Source organism: Pristis pectinata, chromosome 19, assembly GCF_009764475.1.
Source record: "Pristis pectinata isolate sPriPec2 chromosome 19, sPriPec2.1.pri, whole genome shotgun sequence".
NCBI lineage: Eukaryota > Metazoa > Chordata > Chondrichthyes > Rhinopristiformes > Pristidae > Pristis > Pristis pectinata.
Window position 1 is genome coordinate 40,104,610 of NC_067423.1, and position 19,840 is coordinate 40,124,449.

At 45.5% G+C, this 19,840-nt stretch overlaps 1 protein-coding gene across 2 annotated transcripts in view; it reads left to right on the forward strand.

Annotated features, from left to right (window-relative positions):
• Nucleotides 1–984: 984 nt before the first annotated feature.
• Nucleotides 985–19,840, forward strand: part of sspn (sarcospan (Kras oncogene-associated gene)) — a 43,108-nt gene continuing 24,252 nt past the window's right edge. The window contains exons 1-3 of one of the 2 annotated variants that reach the window (XM_052033813.1): nt 985–1,329; nt 13,163–13,249; nt 17,919–17,976. In XM_052033813.1, the coding sequence (XP_051889773.1) occupies nt 1,069–1,329; nt 13,163–13,249; nt 17,919–17,933 (363 nt within the window). In that variant the 5' untranslated portion in view covers nt 985–1,068 and the 3' untranslated portion in view covers nt 17,934–17,976. Of the gene's footprint in view, nt 1,330–13,162; nt 13,250–17,918; nt 17,977–19,840 lie in introns of those variants that run through there. The other variant, XM_052033812.1, reaches the window with a different exon arrangement.

Sequence of the window (19,840 nt, forward strand, 5' to 3'; positions counted from 1 at the left end):
AGGGCATCAGGACTGAGGGTGAAGCGTGGAGGGCATCAGGAGGGATCAGGAGTGAGGGGAGGGCATCGGGAGTGAGGGGAGGGCATCGGGAGTGAGGGATCGGGAGTGAGGGGAGGGCATTGGGAGTGAGGGGAGGGCATCGGGAGTGAGGGATCGGGAGTGAGGGGAGGGCATTGGGAGTGAGGGATCGGGAGTGAGGGGAGGGCATTGGGAGTGAGGGATCGGGAGTGAGGGGAGGGCATTGGGAGTGAGGGGAGGGCATCGGGAGTGAGGGATCGGGAGTGAGGGGAGGGCATTGGGAGTGAGGGATCGGGAGTGAGGGGAGGGCATCGGGAGTGAGGGGAGGGCATCGGGAGTGAGGGGAGGGCATCGGGAGTGAGGGATCGGGAGTGAGGGGAGGGCATTGGGAGTGAGGGATCGGGAGTGAGGGGAGGGCATCGGGAGTGAGGGGAGGGCATCGGGAGTGAGGGATCGGGAGTGAGGGGAGGGCATTGGGAGTGAGGGATCGGGAGTGAGGGGAGGGCATCGGGAGTGAGGGGAGGGCATCGGGAGTGAGGGGAGGGCATTGGGAGTGAGGGATCGGGAGTGAGGGGAGGGCATTGGGAGTGAGGGATCGGGAGTGAGGGGAGGGCATTGGGAGTGAGGGATCGGGAGTGAGGGGAGGGCATCGGGAGTGAGGGGAGGGCATTGGGAGTGAGGGATCGGGAGTGAGGGGAGGGCATCAGGAGAGAGGGATCGGGAGTGAGGGGAGGGCATCGGGAGGGATCAGGAGTGAGGGGAGGGTGGCGATGGCCAGGCAGTGTGCCGCTCCGGACCCCACCGCCTGCAGCCCCTCGCACCTCCCACTGAGAGCCCCGGCTCCCTCCCGAGGAGTGTGCACCGTCCTTGTGAGCGCCGTTTCGGTGGGACGTCCGAGTCCCCCCTCGCCGCCCCCCTTCCTCATCATCCCTCTGTGGGACTGCAGGGTGGGGACTGCTCCCTGAATGTTCTCCATATTCGTCCGGACTCGGCACCGGACCCACCCCTCCCCTGAAGGGTCTCCCCCACCGCCTGGCGCGGCAGGCCACCATGGGAACGGACGGGGAAGGCGGCAGAGCAGGGCAGAGTGCGGGCGCGGCGGCCGCCCGGGAGGAGGGCGGCGGGAAGGAGGGGAAGGAGGGAGCGGGCCGGCGGGACGACCCGCACAAGTGCTGCGGCTGCCGCTTCCCCCTGCTCATCGCCGCCCTGCAACTGCTGCTGGCCATTGCAATCACCGTGGTGGCCTTCATCATGAGAAGTATCAGCTCCTCCCTGCTGCTCAGGGACACCCCGTACTGGGTCGGCATCATTGTAAGCATCTTGTTTTTAAATCTATGCAACCGATGCCCTTCTGTTTATTTGTTTGCAATCTTGCTGCAGGGGCTGACATTATTGCAGGGGTCGCTGATGAATGCACGCTGGGCGAGATTGCTTAAACCCGTGTTGGTTTGCATGGTTAACGTTGAGCGAGGGGCGTTTGTCGAAGTCCAAGTCCAAGTTCAAGTGGAGTTTGTCATATGCGCAAGTACGGTGAGGTACAGGTGCAATGCAAAAACTTCCTTGCAGCAGCATCACGGGCACGTAAGTACAGACAACACACAGAATATAAATTATGCATGGATTATACAAGACAGGAAAAATACTGTGAGGAGGCAAAAAGATGATAGTGCAAAAAAAAAGACACAGTCCGTGGTAGTGCGTGTGTTCCGTTGCTGAGGTACTGATTAGGGTTGTGTAGGTCGGTTCAAGAGCCTGATGGTTGAAGGGAAGTAGCTGTTCCTGAACCTGGTGGTGTGGGACTTCAGGCTTCTGTAGCTCCTGTCTGTCGGTAGCATTGAGAAGAGGACGTGACCTGGATGGTGGGGGATCCTTGATGCATTTGGAAGTGACTTGTTCCTAGTGTTCTGTCAGTACACAGAACCTTCTAATGGTTACACTGCGTCTTCTGACAATCGCTTGATAAGACACAGGACTGCATTGTGAGTGGACTCTAGAACATTATACTAAACCAGGCAAAACGACAATACAGTGAAGGTAGATGTGGGCATCACATGGAACAGGGAACACAGCCTGTTGTGTCACGCTGTTCACCAGATGGGAGTGTTTCTCAAAGTGTGTACACCTCTAACTTTCACCCACTTTTCAAGCATAGTTTCTTAGGCACTTACTCATTTCACCTGTTTTCAGTAATTGAAACGAACAGTTTTGGAGTTTGAAGCCAATCATATGGGACCATGATTCAAATAAATTGTGGCTTCCTTTCCCCCAAAAGGTTTGAAAACAAATGATATTGAATAATGGAGAAGCAAGATGCTGGAATCTGGAATTGAATAATGAATGTTAGACCAACTCAGGCACTTTGGAAGGGGAAGCAAAGAGGGATATATTGCTCTGTGATGGACTGAGGAAATATAAATTGCATTTAGAATGCATAGAACTGAGATTTTTCCCAACAAAATGCCAATGCATCTTTTGCAATTATTTCACGTGCATTATCCTAAAGTCACTTTGATTCAGCAGTAATATATAGATAATCAGAAATACTGTATTACGTGCACTTGCTAATACAGACTGCCGTCGCAAATGGGTCATGCGGAGACACTTCAGCATTACAGTGTGACAAGTTTGCATTGGCAGTTTTCATTATGAATGTGGGTTTGGAATGTATAATATGACTTCACAATGAGGATTGATCTATATTTGCATGGCTTAGTTTAACTCCTAAGGTTACTTTCTGCGAAGACACACTTGCTCCTGACTGGCTTGGAATGTTTGTCATTGGGTCATAAAGTATAAACCAGTATACTCCTCTCCCAATAATAATTTCCACTTAAGTCAATGGGAGATCGCATACTTTAAATTAAAAAAGCTCTGAGCTCCTCGCAAGTTAAAATGTAACATTTGGTCATGGAAAGCAAACAGAGACAGAATTATTTTGTCTTGCTCTAAAGGAATTAATCACAGATTTGCGATCTCTGTTTATGCCTGTAGTCGAGCTCTCACTGCCCAATTAAACTATCACACAGTGGTGCAGTTGGTAGAGCTGTGACCTCATAGCTCCACTGACCCAGGTTCGATCCTGTCTGTGTGAGGTTTGCATTGTTCTCCCTGTTTATTTTTCCGGGTGCTCCGGTTCCTCCCACATCCCAAAGATGCGTGGGTCACTCAGTTAATTGGCCACTGTAAGTTGCCGATAGCACGTGTTCGACTTCGGGAGGAGAGTTACTGGGAATGTGCGGTGAATAAAATGGGAGTAGGGATAGTGTCAGTGAGTCGGCACGGACTCGTTGGGCTGAAGGGCCGATTTCCGTGCTCTATGTCTGTACGACTGAACACCTTGGGTGGGACAAGGTTCACTTATGTTCAGTGGCCCTCTAGCCCCAGAGTTACACAATGGCATACTCTTGTTCCTATGGAATAGTCAGTCCTCAGAAGCAGAATGAGCAATGCCATGGGTATCGGCTACTCTAACTTAGTACCAACCTGCTGGTCGGTGATGGTCACAGTAAGGCAGATGATGCATTGCTTGTTGTAAAAAAAATCGTGCCACAGTGATGTATTCCAATGCTAGGTTGTTCGTCCTTTTTAGATAAGTTACTGTTTAGTAAAATTATTTAGAGTGTAATTGTTCATAAAGGAAAGATTTCAGCTAGCTAGGATAACAATGGAGGTCAAAAGAACCCATGCTAAAATAGCTTTTCCCCTTATAAGGATAGTTTGTATCTCTAATAAATTGCAGTGGGCATTGCTGAGATGCAGGAGTTTTGTGCTCCAGTGTTGTTTCACTCTTGGGATCTGGATTTAAATTCAATCCAAGCTGACAAGAGGGAGTCCTGTTCTGCATGCAGCTTGGAAAGGTCCTCCGAGAAGTGAGATGGTAGTTTCAAGCCTGGCAAATGTGTAACAGAGGTAATGGTTTGCAAAGCTTTTTGTTGTTGGATTGGCTAGAAATATTGATGAGGTCCTTGGGACCTCCTGTCCGAATTTTAGACAGATAGACAACTACCAGAATGGGAATACTAGTAGCAATGACAGAGAAAACATCCCTGTAGATGTACCGAGACTGAATGGACGTGCAGGCAAAACCAAAATAAAACAGAAATCTGGATATAGTTTGATGCAGTGATACTGGAGGAATTCTGGGAGTGTGATTTCAACAGCGACCTCCCAGCCTGAATGCACCACCATGTTATAGGGACCTGTGTTGTGCGTATGGCTGTGGCAGTTTTTGGCTTGGCTTGTCCCTGGTTGGACATTCGCTTGGGTATAGAATTGAGACCAGACCTGTCCACGGCCAGTCCAATCTGATCCAAAGCTGAAAATTTATTTTTATTACCTGGTTTGACCTGAGCCCGAAACATTAACAGGAAAACTCCAATAATCCACTACCTGGTTGACTGGAAATTCCAATAGAAAATCGAACCACAGCACAGGAACAGGCCCTTCAGCCCACAATATTGTGCTGAACTAATTAAGATAATGACACCTGATCCCTTCTGCCTGCACATAGTCCATATCTCTCCATTCTCTGCATATTCACATGCCTATCTAAGAGCCTCTTAAACGCCTCTGTCGTATCTGCATCCACCACCACCCCTGGCAGCACATTCCAGGCACCCACCACTCTCTGTGTAAACAACTTGCCCCCGCACGTCTCCTTTGAACTTGCCCCTCCTCTCACCGTAAATGGTCGCCCTCATGTGTTAGGCTTTCTGACCACAGGGAAAAGACACCAGCTCCCTACTCTGTCCATGCCTCTCATAATAGAAACTTCTATCAAACCTCCCCTCCACCTCCGCCACTCACCTGTTCTATTTTCTGTGCTTGCTTGAAACTTACTGGAAACTTGATGATATGACTGTACATCTTTTTAAAAAAAAGTGAATTAAAAGTGTGTTGGAGTAGTAATTGTCCAGTACAACCAAAGTTCCAAGGGTGCCTGATTAACAGAGACACCCACTAATCTCAGATTGGAGAGTCAGGTTGTAAATAAAGCACTGGGTCTCAACACACTTATTTATAATTAGCAGGCCCAATCCAAGCCGAGCTGAAACCACATTCTTTTTGATCCCTGACCTGATTCAAACCTGACGTGTAGTGGGATAGGATAAAATAAGATCTCTTTCATTAGTCACATGTACATCGAAACACACAGTGAAAGGCGTCTTTTCTGTAGAGTGTTCTAGGGGCAGCCCGCAAGTGTCGCCACGCTTCCAGCGCCAACACAGCATGCCCACAACTTCCTAACTCGTACGTCTTTGGAATGTGGGAGGAAACTGGAGCACCCGGGGGAAACCCACGATCGGGATTGGGTCGGATAGCCTAGCTCTTTCTCGGGGGATTCATGATATAACTCCTGCCCCTAACCTCCCCTCCAGCACACCACCTCCATCGATCCTTGTAAACTGCCTGTCCACTTGCTCTTTCTCCGCCAATCACCCTGATTGGATGATTCTTGACTTTATGTCAAACTCAGGAGGCTAAAGAAATTCGGTTTGTTCCCTTTGACTCTCACCAACTTTTACTGATGCACCATAGAAAGCATCCTACCTGGATGTATCATGGCTTGGTACGGCAACTGCTCTGCCCAGGACCGCAAGAAACTGCAGAGTTGTGGACACAGCCCAGCGCATCACGGACACCAGCCTCCCCTCCTTGGACTCTGTCTTTACCTTTTGTTGTCTTGGTGAAGCAGCCAGCATAATCAAAGACCCCACCCACCCAGGACATTCTCTCTTCTCTCCTCTTCCATAGGGTAGAAGATACAGGAGCCTGAGGGCACGTACCACCAGACTTAAGGACAGCTTCTGCCCCTCTGTGATAAGACTATTGAACGGTTCCCTTATACAATGAGATGGACTCTGACCTCACGATCTACCTTGTTGTGACCTTGCACCTTATTGCACTGCACTTTCTCTGTAGCTGTGACACTTCACTCTGTACTGTTACTGTTTTTACCTGTACTACCTAAATGCACTCTGTACTAACTCAATGTAACTGCACTGTGTAATGAATTGACCTGTACGATGGTTTGCAAGACAAGTTTTTCACTGTACCTTGGTACAAGTGACAATAATAAACCAATACCAATACCCTTTTTTTTAACCAATCTGGAATATTCTTACAATTGCCGAAGAGCAGTTTTTACAAAAGCAGAAACACAGTTGATTGCTGAACCATTGAAGTTTCTCCCACTGTTGCCTGAAGCAGTGTCCTTGATCAATCTTTAGTTCCCAAAGACATCTGGACAATCATAAAGAACTGGCAACTCCTTGTTATACTCTATGCCTCCAGAGCATGAGAGGAGAACTTCCCCGATTCTGACCTTATTGGCCACCAGACCAAGAGATCACGTTGTTTGGTTTTCTAGTTTCACTTAATTTTGCCTTAAGTTGGTCTATTCCAGTCGTTTAAAACCTGAGCGCAATTGGAAAGTAAATAATGTTTCAGGTGACCTGGTCTGGTATGTTGCACCGTACATTTATGCATGGACAGAAATGAGAGTTGATGATAATACTGGTCTTGGACAATACAACAATTGTAAATTGACAGCTTTTGGAAGAGAAAATGGAGGTTTACAAAATATTGAGGTGCCTAGATAGGATAGATAGTCAAAATCTTCTCCCCAAGGCAGGGGAGTCTGGAACTAGAGGGCACAGGTTTAAAGTGAGAGGGGAGAAATTTAAAAAGAGATCTGAGGGGCAGGTTTTTCCACACAGAGTGGCCATCAGTTCAATATCACTTGCCCAGGTTGAATCTCACCCTTGATTCTTTTAACTTTTCTTCACTTTTACTATGACTTGAAGAAGTTTGAGGAGAGGAACAGTAAAAAGAAACAAAGGTGGGCGAACCTTACAGGGGAATAATCATGCTTCTAATAGCCAGTATGGAAAAGCTGGACGCTATCAAAATGCTGGGTACAAATTCTTCATAAATTGATTCAGATTTTATACATAGAACCTTCTCTCTGCAGTGAATGGTAAGGGCAAGGAACTACGACAATTTGAACAGATCTATCTAACAGGAAATGAGTACGTGAGGAAGGTCGGAAGAGAAGGAGATGCTGAGTGGATTAGATGGTCAGAGGAGGCTTGATACAGCTTACACCAGTTGCCTGTTTCCATGCAGTGGATTCGATGTAAGTCCTAACTGCAGATAGTTTGGCCACAGTTTGTGAGTTAAGTAAGGTATACGACACTTCTGCAAAAACGTTTGGAGTGGCACAGGGAAAGTAATGGAAACGGATTGTGTATGCTGCTGCGTTTTACTGATTATGGAAATTCACACTATGATCTTTTTATGGTAAATGCGAATTCAAGTATTTCCATTGATTCAGCTAAACCAAAACTAGCTCATGGGTGGGTTAATATTTGATTAACTATATCTGTACCGGCCTACTCAATGATACACAGTGACACTGTGGCTCTTTTGGGATTGTAGGTAGAATAGATGCAGGGAACTGCAGACCACTGGTGGTAGGAAAGATAATGAGATCTTAACTTAAAGATATAATTGAGAAATACCTACAAACTGAAAATATGGCAAAGAATACTCAGTGCAGATTTCAGAGTGAAATATTTTAAAAAAACAAAGGGTTATACCTACTGGGAAAGATTGTCCAGCTGCTACTTATTATTTGCAAGAAGCTGAACTGATAGAGGCCTTCATGATCATGACAGAGTTTTGGTGGGTAGACAGGGAGACCTTCCCGCTTAATATAAGATGGTGACCAATACATCCAGTGGGAATTCCACAGAAACTACTTCACTCTGGAAGGTGAGGAATTGGCTACTACAAAAAATAGTTGTGGTGGATTTCATTGATGCAGTTAGTTTCCTGGATGCTGGATAAACTGTAGTGATGCAGGAATGGCGGGTTAGCTGATAGGGTTGATATAGTAATCTAGGCAAATGTTTGTGTGGAGCCTGAATCTGTTAGATGGATAGCTGTAAGTTCAATGTAAAATGATGCAATTCAGTGTTATAAATAATGAAAAACAAAGGAAAAAGTCCATCTTAGTACATTACCAATGAGCAGAAAGGAAGAAAGTGAATCCGAACAAGAGTGCCTTCTGTCCCCAGACCCCCTTCTGCAGCGAGTTAAAGGTATTACTGACCTTCTCATTAGCCATTAGTTCATTGTTAAGAACGCCTTAGATTAACTTTACACCAGAACTGACAGACCATGCCCTTCAGTACGAGAGAGTGGAGAAGACCTTGTCAAGATACATGAATATCGAAGTTTCTAAGAAGGAGAATTTGACTAAAACAACATGGAAATATGGCCTTTGTTACTTAACAAATGTGTGGTGTGGGTCTTGAATCTTGCAGGTGTGATTTATTGAATCAATTGCAAATAATTTATACTTGATACCCATATAATAAAGATTAATGATCATAATAAGATCAACATCCACTAATAATTAATTTTTATTTAGTAATAATGAATAGAAAATTAGGTTGTTAATGTTATAAAATAAACATAATATCTAATCTTTAAGATAATATTTTCATGGTTTGGTTCTATAATCAGGAGTGGGGATTTATTTTATGGGTGATGTTTTGCAGACAGTTCCTTTTATTGCTCATGATATTCTGTTTCCCCTGGTTAAGATAAGATAAGATCTCTTTATTAGTCACGTGTACATCGAAACACGCAGTGAAATGCATCTTTTGCGTAGAGTGTTCTGGGGGCAGCCCACAAGTGTCGCCACGCTTCCAGTGCCAACATAGCACGCCCACAACTTCCTAACCCGTATGTCTTTGGAATGTGGGAGGAAACCGGAGCACCCGGAGGAAACCCATGCAGACACGGGGAGAACGTACAAACTCCTTACAGACAACGGCCGAAATTGAACCCGAGTCGTTGGCATTGTAATAGCGTTACGCTAACCGCCCAGCTATGTTGGTAGAATCACAGAAGCAGGGCTCTACGGCCCACCTCATCCATACCAACCATGATGCCTATCCATGCTAATCCCGTCTGCCTGTTTTAGGCCCATATCCCTCTACTCTTTTCCTATCCAAGTACCTGTCCAAATGCCTTTTAAACATTGTAATTGTATCTGCCTCCGCTACCTCTTTTGGCAGCTCATTCCATATAACCACCACCCTCTGTGTGGGGAAAACTTACCCTTCAGATCTCCTTTAAATTTTTCCCCTCTCACCATAAACCTGTGCCATCTAGTTCTAGCCTCTAGCCCTGGGGAAAAAGATTCTGGCTATCCATGCTATCGATGCCCCTCATAATTTTGTAAACCTCTAAGGTCACTCCCTCAACCTCCTACATTCCAGTGAGAATAAACCCAACCTATCCAATCTCACCTTACACATAACTACAGCCCTCCATTCCAGGGAACACCCTGATGAATCTCTTCTGCACTCTCTCTCTTGCTACCACATCCTTCCTGTCGTGTGGCGACCAGAACTGTTCACAATACTCCAAGTGGGGTCTCACCAATGTTTTGTGCAGCTGCAGCATGACGTCCCAACTCTTGTGCTCATTGCCTCGGCCTACGAAAGCAAGCATACCAAGTGCTTTTTTTTCACTGTGCTGTCCACCTGTGTCGCCACTTTCAGGGACTATGGGCTTGCACCCCAAGGTCTCTCTGTACATCAATGCTCTTAAGGCCCCTGCCATTTACGTTGTATGTCCTACCAGAATTTGACCTCTCAAAGTGCAACACCTCACACTTGTCCGGATTAAAGTCCATCTGCCATCACTCCGCCCAGCTTTCCAGCTGACCCATGTCCTGCTATTTTAAGCAACCGTCTTTGCTATCTGAGATTCCACCAATACCCCCTACATTCTCATCCAAATCATTTATATGCATCACAAGTGACAGAAGTCCCAGCACCAATCCCTGCAGTACACCACCGGTAACTGGATAGACACCCATCCACCACTACCCACTCTCTCCTGTCACTCACAGCCAATTTTGGATCCAGTTTGCCAACACACCTAAGGTCCCATGGACCAGCCTAGCATGGGGGATCTTGCTTTGCCTTACTCTTGTAAGACTCGCACCTTGGCTAAAACTAAAGGTTCAAATTATCTCCTCGCTAGAAATGTCATTTTTAGTGTTGACCAGCTCTCATCTAACTCACCAATGTACAAACATAATAGTTATGCACACCCTTCCAATCCTGAATCTGACCCCTTTTCTCCTGCCTTGTTAAATACAGCACCTTTTGGCCACAGCACACGGTGTCAGAGAGATTGACCCCTGTTTCCCTTCCTGCTCTCTCCCAAAGTTGATTTAAACACAGATATCCAACAGAGGTTCAAATCCACACCACGTTCCTTCATTATTGCAGCACTTGATTACACAGAATGAGGCTTTGGGATAACGTTGGGAGTGATTACAGAGGAGAATCTGCTTTTGTTCTGATAACAAACCCCGACACGTATTTCTGTTCCACTCCACTCGTTTACAATTATTTAAGGTGAAACTGATAATAGAGCTCAAACCTTATTGGCTTAAGGAAATAGGAAGCGGAGAAGACCTTTCAGCCCCTCGAACCTGTCCCAGCACTGAGTGTGAACGTGGCTGACCCCCCCGCCCCCCCCACCAGTCCACCCTGTTGAAGAAAGATTGACTTGATGTTTGCACATTGAGGAGTGCTGACATCATTGCTCAGGGTGTTCCTTTCCACTGGATGGTCTCCGTCCTTGGGGATTTTCTTTTAACTCGTTCATGGGCCATGTCCAACTGTAACTGAGGGGCTTTGACTGGTAGCTGTAGGTAGTCTGAAGTTACAACAGCAGAATATATGGTGTAATATCATTTACACTCCATTTGAGCCCCAGTAATGAATGGGTTCCAGTTTTATGGATGTTCATAAATTGATTTTGTCTGTAAGTTGGAAAATACTCAAAAATCACTGGATACGGTAACCATACCTCTACAGTGTTATAATGAATGGTATCAAGTGCACATCGTCGTGGCTATCCCTCGAGGTCGAGGATGATGGTCTAACAAGAAATAGCAATTGCTAAGAGTGGAGAGAGATGGGGAACTAGTTCTGCTGTTCATAGGAAAGAATGTATGTATGTACATCGGACTTGTGAATTTAGTAATGCGATGGGAGCTCATTTGTATGTAAGGCTGTCCATAAATCGGGTGTTTGTAACCCAGGGATGGCCTGCAAACTCAATCACGTTTACCTCTGCTGTTCATTTCCTTTCCCTTCATCCACCTTCCCATCCAGTCTTAAACATTCGTGCAGTAGTGTAGCCACTAGAGCCACCGCCTCACAGCTCCAGCGACCCAGGTTCAATCCTGACCACCGGTGCTGCCTATGTGGAGTTTGCAGGTTCTCCCTGTGACTGCCTGGGTCTCCTCCAGGTGCTCCGGTTTCCTCACATAAAGATGTGCGGGTTGGTAGGTAAATTTGCCACTGCGTATTGCCCCTAGTGTGCAAGTGATTGGTGGAATCTAGGGGCCGTTGATGGGGATGCAGGGAAGATAAAATGGGATTAGCTTAAATGGGTGTTCAATGGTCAGCATCAACTCGGTGGGCCGAAAGCCCTGTTCCCTTGCTGTATCGCTCTGTGACCTGGTCCCTGACTCAGCCACCAAGCCCGCAATTGAAATTGGAGCAACACACAAGAGGCTGGGGGAACTCAGCGGGTCAGGCAGCATCTGTGGAAGGAAATGGACAGTCGACAGTCTAGACCTGTCCAGATGAAGAGCCTCGACCCAAAACGTCAACTGTCCATTTCCTTCCACAGATGCTGCCTGACCCGCTGAGTTCCTTCAGCTTCTTGTGTGTTGCTCCAGATCCTAGCATCTGCAGTCTCTTGTGTCTGCAGTTGAACTTCACAGACTCACTATCTGTGCGAAGATTTAGCCCTGCCTTTTGTTCTCATTCCCTTGCACGGTCTCCTCCCCTCTTTTATGACCCATGTACGGTGGGGAACAGGTCACTTCTCAGGATTGATGATCCTCTAGGGGAAACGTCCTTCCTAAATGTCTCTTCCTTGCCCTATCTCTCTGCAGCTGCATTAAACTTTCCCTGTCAGCGTATGCCAGCGATTCTAAGGCAAAAAGGCTTTGAGGAGCACGACTGCACTTTCAAACTGGTTTCTGAAGTTTTATGGGACTGGGTTTAATTCTGAATGGGGGTAAAAAAAAATCGGCTCACAAAGTGATTGGTCAACAGCCGTTTGTTGGGGCTGTGGCCAGCACTCAGTTGTATTAAGCCGCTGTGCTAGTGTTGAGGGTGAAGGTTTCTACCAGCATCTCAAGGACATCTAGGGGTGGGTAAAAAATACCATTCTCACGGGTGACACCCACATCCTGAGAATGAACAGTAAACTGTTTCCATCTTGCACTACTTCCTTCCATATGGTTACGGATGCTTCCTTTTTGGTTCCCTTAGTTTTAAAAACCAGTTTCCTTTGCCAGTAGGATGGAAGCTCAGAAGAGGGGTCGGCATTTTATAACTTCAGCCAGGAAAGCAACACCAGCATTCACTCTTAACGTAAGTTCTTTGTAAGGGGCCTCACAAAGGGAACTCTGAAGTACGCAGAATGGAGATCCCAATTAATTCTCGGTTACATCAAGATATCCAAAGAAGAACAATAACCAATGCTCATTTTGCAAGTGTGATTATAAATAAGGTTTGGTATTTTAATTTGGATGATCCTGGCATGCACGTTGACTATGTACGTCACTGAAACTTCCATCTGTTTTTCATTTGGTCAAGGTCTGGATGGATTGCGTTGGATACCGCCTGTTAGTCATAACAACTAATCTATGTGCGGGGAGATAGAACATAAATCAGATTGAAAAGCTTGCACAAATTCAACTTCCCACAAGGATGCACATAGACTAACACAAGACTTTCCACAGAGATATCATCAATCAAAGCATTCATCAAATTTCATTTAACAACACACTCAATGCATTGTAGAAAAATGAGGTCTCTGCAGATCAGTACTTTATAAATATTGTCTTCCCAATCTACATAATGGAAGCTGAGTAAACATTTGACACATGTAGAGCATTAATATTCATTCTCGATTTAGTATTTACTTCAGAAGAAAGAAAGGACTTTAATACCTTTTATTAAGGAACACTGCACTTCTTAAAACAAAATAGACAGTCTAAATCCTTCACAAATTAATTTTTATTTTCCAGATCTGCTTGGCTGCGTTGCTTGGGTTTTATATGTACTGCATCACGTACGAAGTTGACGAACAGACGGCTCGGCAGTTTATAGTAAAGGTAATTGATGACTGACATGGTAATGGAATCAAATCAACTAATCAGCGTGTGGTCAGTGCTCATTGACACAAGTTACCTGGGATTGATAATAGCTCACCTCTGACACTTGCCAGGTTACTCATTCCTTGTCCTTTCACTTCACTGCTATCTGGTTGATAAGATAAAAGCTCTATAGTTAATGAAGTGTAATTGTTGCCATGTCATATTCTCACTGGAACTTTCCAGCAAGGTCATAAGTTTTCAACATGTGCATCCCCAGGTTACCATCGTATAGAACAACATAGATTCTGCAGCAGTAAAACTGTGATTAACTATTTTAAAATTAATCATTTGTCATTAAAATATTCAGTGATGTCAATCTTACTGAGTTGCCATCTTGTTGATTGAACGTTACTGCTGACAAAATAGAAACCTAAATGGCCAATTAATCCTGGCAGTAAAATTATTTTATCACTTTACACCTTTCTCTGTTTAATTTCTATGAATATTTTAAAAATTGATTAATGTCACACTGACAGATTATCATGGCATGTGTTTCTCTGAAACCAATGTGAGTAAGTGCATTAACAAGGTGGCCAAAGTTCTTATATAAAGTCTCTTTCATTAATTAAATGTAAATGATGTGATTTATGCACTTTGGGCATAGTCTGTGGACTTGACTGGCATTACCCCCTCCCAAGACAGGAAAGACGTAACGTGAGGCTCAGAGAAATGAGAATCAGAGGGGAAACAGGGACTTGACCAAGTGACCATCCAGAGGTGTGGTTGCTAAGTTTACTGACGACTCAGGCTCCTGTATCTTCTACCTGATGGAAGAGGAGAGAAGAGAGAATGACCCGGGTGGGTGGGGTCTTTGATTATGCTGGCTGCTTCACCAAGGCAGTGAGAGGTATAGACAGAGTCCATGGAGGAGAGGCTGGTTCCTATGATGTGCTGGGTTGTGTCTCAACTCTCTGCAGTTTCTTGTGGTCCTGGGCAGAGCAGTTGCCGTACCCAGCCGTGATGCATCCAGATAGGATACAGATAGGTTAAAGCAGGCTTAGTGTTGTGTTGCATTAAGCCACCAGCACAGTTTAAGATGGGTTAAGGTCCATATGTCTCAAGATGAGCTACAGACTTCAGTTTGAGTATGATGCAGGGGTGGGTGTAGGGAGGACAGAGGGAGGGGAAATTAGAGAATGCGTCAGCTGCAGCAAATGCAGCTCAAGTGCAGTTTAAGTTCATGTGATCACCCTCACTGAAAGCCCTGCCTCTCGTCAATGGACTTAGATTATCTGACTCATATGCCAGAGTTCACTGTCTGACAAATGTTCTGATGCCAAAAGTTTTTCCCAGTCCCTTGTTCAGTTTTTGTGTGCAATCCAAATTCCTCAACTAAACGTCACAGGAGATGATAACTGGACCCAGCTGAGGAAAGGTTTAGAGGGATACAGGCCAAACACAGGCAAATGGGACTAGCTCAGGCAGACAGCCTGGTCGGCATGGACGAGTTGGGCCGAAGGGCCTGTTTCCGTTGGGTGTGACTCTTTATGGAGCTGAACCTCGGCATTCGGAATCAATCCAAAAATGCTAGCTGTAAAAATCCACCACCACTTCTCCCTCCGTCAAGTTTTCTGACAAGTATCACTGCCATTCACAATGAACGTGGAACGTAGAACGTAGAACATAGAACAGTACAGCACAGGAAACAGGCCCTTCAGCCACAATGTTGTGCCAGACTAATTAAACTAGTAATTAAAAGCCTAACTAAACTAGTCCCTTCTGCCTACACAAGTCCAAATCCCTTCTTTCCCTGCACACACATGTGCCTATCTAAGATTCTCTTAAACATCTCTATCATATCTGCCTCCACCACCAGCCCATTCCAGGCACCCACCGCTCTCTGTGTAACAAAAACCTGCCCCACACATCTCCTTTGAACTTTTCCCCTCTCACCTTAAATGCATGCCCTCCAGTATTAGACATTCGACCCTGGGAAATAGATATCGACTGTCTATGCCTCTCATAATCTTTTAACCTTCTACCAGGTCTCCCCTCAGCCTCCGCTCTCCAGAGAAAACAAGTTTGTCCAACCTTTCTTCAAAGCCCATGCCCTCTAATTCAGGCAGCATCCTGGTAAACCTCTTCTGCACTCTCTCCAAAGCCTCCACATCCTTCCTGTAATGGGGTTAGCAGAATATGATTACCCCAATCCTTCCCCCATCAACAGTGGGAATAAAATCCTTGCTGCTTTGAGCTCCAGGAGTTATTCTTGTATCCTGTGGGATGAGGTGGAACATGGTTGTTGATGTGATTCTACCTTGGCATCACCTTTAGTACTGACCACTCACTGCTCATAGTTCTAATCACTTCTACTGCATGAAGATTTGGGAAAAAAAAACAAATATTTCTTCTATTAATAAAAACAGAAAATGCTAGAAACACTCAGCAGGTCAGGCAGCATCTGTGGAGAGAGAAACAGTTACCGTTTCAGGTCCAGGACCAGCCACAGTGACTGAACATGCTCCTTTCATAACTCCAGGACATCTCAAATCACCCTGTTGTGTGAAGTGCTTTTGAAGTGTAGTTACAGTAGGGAACATATCCACGAGCTTCCACAAACATCAGTGGTACATTGCCTTTTGTTAATGATGTTGGTTATGGAACAAATATTGAGGAGGACACACCTGCCCCTCAAAGTGATGACATGAGCTGACACCACGACACTATCTGAAGTGTTCTCAGAGTAGGCTGGTACAGCCGATAGAGCTGTTGCCCAACAGCTCCAGTGATCCGGGTTCGATCCCAATTTGCGGTGCTGTCTGTGTGGAGTGGTCACGTTCTCCCCTGTGATGCATTGGTTTTCCACAGGTGCTCTGGTTTCCTCTCACATCCCAAAAATGTACTGGGTTGGTAGGTTAACTGGCCCATGGTACATTGACCCTGGTGTGTGGGTGAGAGGTAGAATCTGGGGGGAAGGGGGAATTAATGCCAATATGGGGAGAATAAAATGGAATCAATGTAGGTTTAGCGTAAACGCGTGCTTGATGGTTGGTGCAGACTCCGAGGGCCTGGTTCTGTGCAGTAAAACTCTGAATCTATCCTGGTGAACATGTTTGCCTCACCAACATTTGTCAAAGCCGGATGATGCCATAAATCTCATTGTAGTTTGTGTGATCTAATTGCATACAAACTAGCTGTGAAATGCATACTGAGCTCAGTCTTTAATTATGTAACGGGCTGGGCATCCTTTTTAAATAGTAAGGTTTCTAAAACCAGAACACTGATCAGGAATATCGTGAAACCTTTGGTGAACAATCCAAACAGCCTTACTTGATGTTGGTAAGCACCCAGGGAAAGAAGATCTGAGGGAGAAACGTTCTGGATATTTTGATCACTGTGCTGCTTCACATTGTAAAAATGTAGTCTTTAAGTCTACATTAAGATAGATAGATATCTTTATTAGTCACATATGCATCAAAACACACAGCGAAATGCATCTTCTGTCTGGAGTGTTCTGGGTACAGCCCGCAAGTGTCGCCACGCTTCTGGCGCCAACATAACATGTCCACAGCTCCTAACCCGTACGTCTTTGGAATGTGGGAGGAAACTGGAGCAGCTGGAGGAAACCCATGCAGACACGGGGAGAACGTACAAACTCCTTACAGACAGCGGCCGGAATTGAACCTGGGTCGCTGGCACTGTAATAACGTTACACTAACCGCTACACTACCGTGCCTGTAATGACTAAAGAGACATTTCTCCCCAGTATATCTAATATCCCAAAATACAAGTTATGTTTTAACTTAACAGATGATGCTTAGTTATAGATCAATGCTATTAGGCAGATTGTTAATGCTGGTAGGCATAGTGGGAAGGATTGAAATGGTCAGCTAGGAAATGTGAGGGGTTCTTCTGCCGATTACTGTGGATTGACTGTCAGCATTCTTTTAGAACCAGCACACCACAGAAGTGTGGCAGTGGTAGAAGACAGTGTAAAGGATTGTTGTATCCAGGGAGTAGGTGTGGTCACTTGTTTATGCTGGGATTATGGCTGGAGAGATACTTTGGAGTGAGAGAGAGGATCCAGATGCTGTTGTCCTTGAAGGATCAATGAATTAGGACTGAGATTACATTGACCTGAGTTTGAGGAACTTGTGTGAAAGTTAAAATATACCGTCTTGCTGGTAATAATTTCTAGATTATGAACCTGAAACCATGTGCAAGTTAGCACAGGGTCCACAAGATCAGAGAATTGAACATCTGGCTGAAGTTGTGGCATTGGAGAAAGGACTGGAAAAATTCATGGGGCACTGGTACACTCGAAAGGAGGAAGGGGACTCTTCTGTGAGACCAGGGTCAGCTTAAATAGGGATGGTAGCAACTTCGTGGAAAAGTGAGTGACTAGGGCATTAGATTGGGATTTAGCGTATTTATAAAGAGGAAAAATTTGAGGTGAGGGCAAAGTTATATTTAACTCAAAATAGCAGTGTGAAGATTTGCATTGTGTTAAACAGGGAGTGACTGGAAGGAACAGTGAATTGAGCAGTAATAGTTATCATGGATAAGGGAGAAATGGTTAACAGTTTAAATTGGAGGTGTTTTATCTGGCTGTATTTGTATCAAGACAGATGAAATAATTGTACAATTAGAGAAAATGGATTTGAATTAATAGCCCTTCCGGTTACAGTGTGAACAAGATTAAGAACAGAATATTCCAGGGTACTTGAAGGACAAAGTGGAAAAGGGTAAGTGGTGAAGACATTGAAGAATGACATAAGCGTGGGTGTGAGGAGAGACCTTGGCTCGGAAGGTAAAGAACTTCAATCAGTATGGACAGAAATAAGACTTGACAAGGAACACAAACTATTGACGCAAGTAGGTAACAGGCCGCTTAACAAACATTATACTTATAAGATGAGCTTGTAACAAAGCCAGTGTAATGATCACTGGGGAATTTAATCTATATCGATTGGATAGATCAAAATAGTTTAAGGAATTTATTGAATGCATTTGAGATTGACATTTAATGCGGAATGTTGTGGGACGAACCAAGGAACAGACTATTTTAGATCTTGTGTAATGAGCCAGAGGCACCATGCTGCAGAAGTTCACACCCAGGCGTCCTCCTGGTCACACTCCCTGCTCCATGCTCCCGGCCACATGGGCCCACCCTTTCTAAAAGCTGATGGTGAGACCTGGGGAATAAAAAAGGACCACTTTCCATATCACGGGGACCACTTCTTGGCAGAGGAAGGCATTGGCGATGACATTCATCGTCACCCTTGGGTTCTTGAGGGTCAAGACCTCCGACCCTGGCACAAAGCTCCTCAGTGGTGACCCTTGCTTCCTGAGACTTGGTCCACCTACAATTCACTGGAAGGATATGTGAACTAATGTCAGTGTCTGCTCACAGTGACCAGTTGGGAAAGTGGATAGCCCATTGGCTCTTGATGCCAAGGCCCTAATCACACACAGTCCGCTCCATCAGGCAGGTCACATCTTTTGCATGTCCAACACCAGATCTCGGGTTACAAGTACATAGTTCCCTTAAAGTCACAAAACAGGTAGACAGGGTGGTGAAGATGGTGTTTAGCACACTTGCCTTCATCGGTCAGTACATTGATTACAGGAGTTGGGACGTCATGTTACAACTGTACAAGTCGTTGGTGAGACCACACTTGGGAGTATTGCATGTAGTTCTGGTCACCCAGCTATAGGAAGGGTGTCATTAAGCTGGAACAGGTGCTACAGGATGTCACTGGGACCAGATGGCTTGAGTTATAAGGAGAGGCTGGGATCTTACCCTGGAGCGTAGGAGGCTGAGGGATGACCTTATAGAGGTTTATAAAATCATGAGGGGACAGATAAGGTGAACGGTCACAGTCTGTTTCCCAGGGTAGGGGAGTCTAAAACTAGAGGACAGAGACTTAAGTGAGAGGGGAAAGATTTAAAAGGGACCTGAGGGGCAAGTTTTTCAACAGAAGGTGGTAGGTACATGGAACGAGCTGCCAGAGGAAGCTGTAGAGGTGGGTGCAATACAATGTCTAAGAGACATTTAGACAAGTACATGGATAAGATAAGATATCTTTATTAGTCACATGTACATCGAAACACACAGTAAAATACATCTTTTGCATAGAGTGTTCTGGGGGCAGCCCGCAAGTGTCGTCACGCTTCCGGCGCCAACACAGCATGCCCACAACTTCCTAACCCGTACGTTTTTGGAATGTGGGAGGAAACCGGAGCACCCGGAGGAAACCCACGCAGACATGGAGAGAACGTACAAACTCCTTACAGACAGCAACGGGAATTGTACCTGAGTTGCTGGCGCTGTAATAGCATTACGCTAACCACTACACTGGAAAGGTTAGAGGGATGTAGGCCAAACGCAGGCAAACGGGACTAGCTTAGACAGACACCTTGGTTGGTATGGACGAGTTGGGCTGAAGGGCCTGTTTACTGTGCTGTTTAACTCTATGACTCTCGGGACAGAGCTCTTTTATGGGAAGATATTACAATGCAGTCAGAGGAAAAGATTCAAGGATGCTCCTTGTGAAAGTGTACAACATCCTCACTGACTCCTGTGAATCCACAACTTGGAGAAGGGAC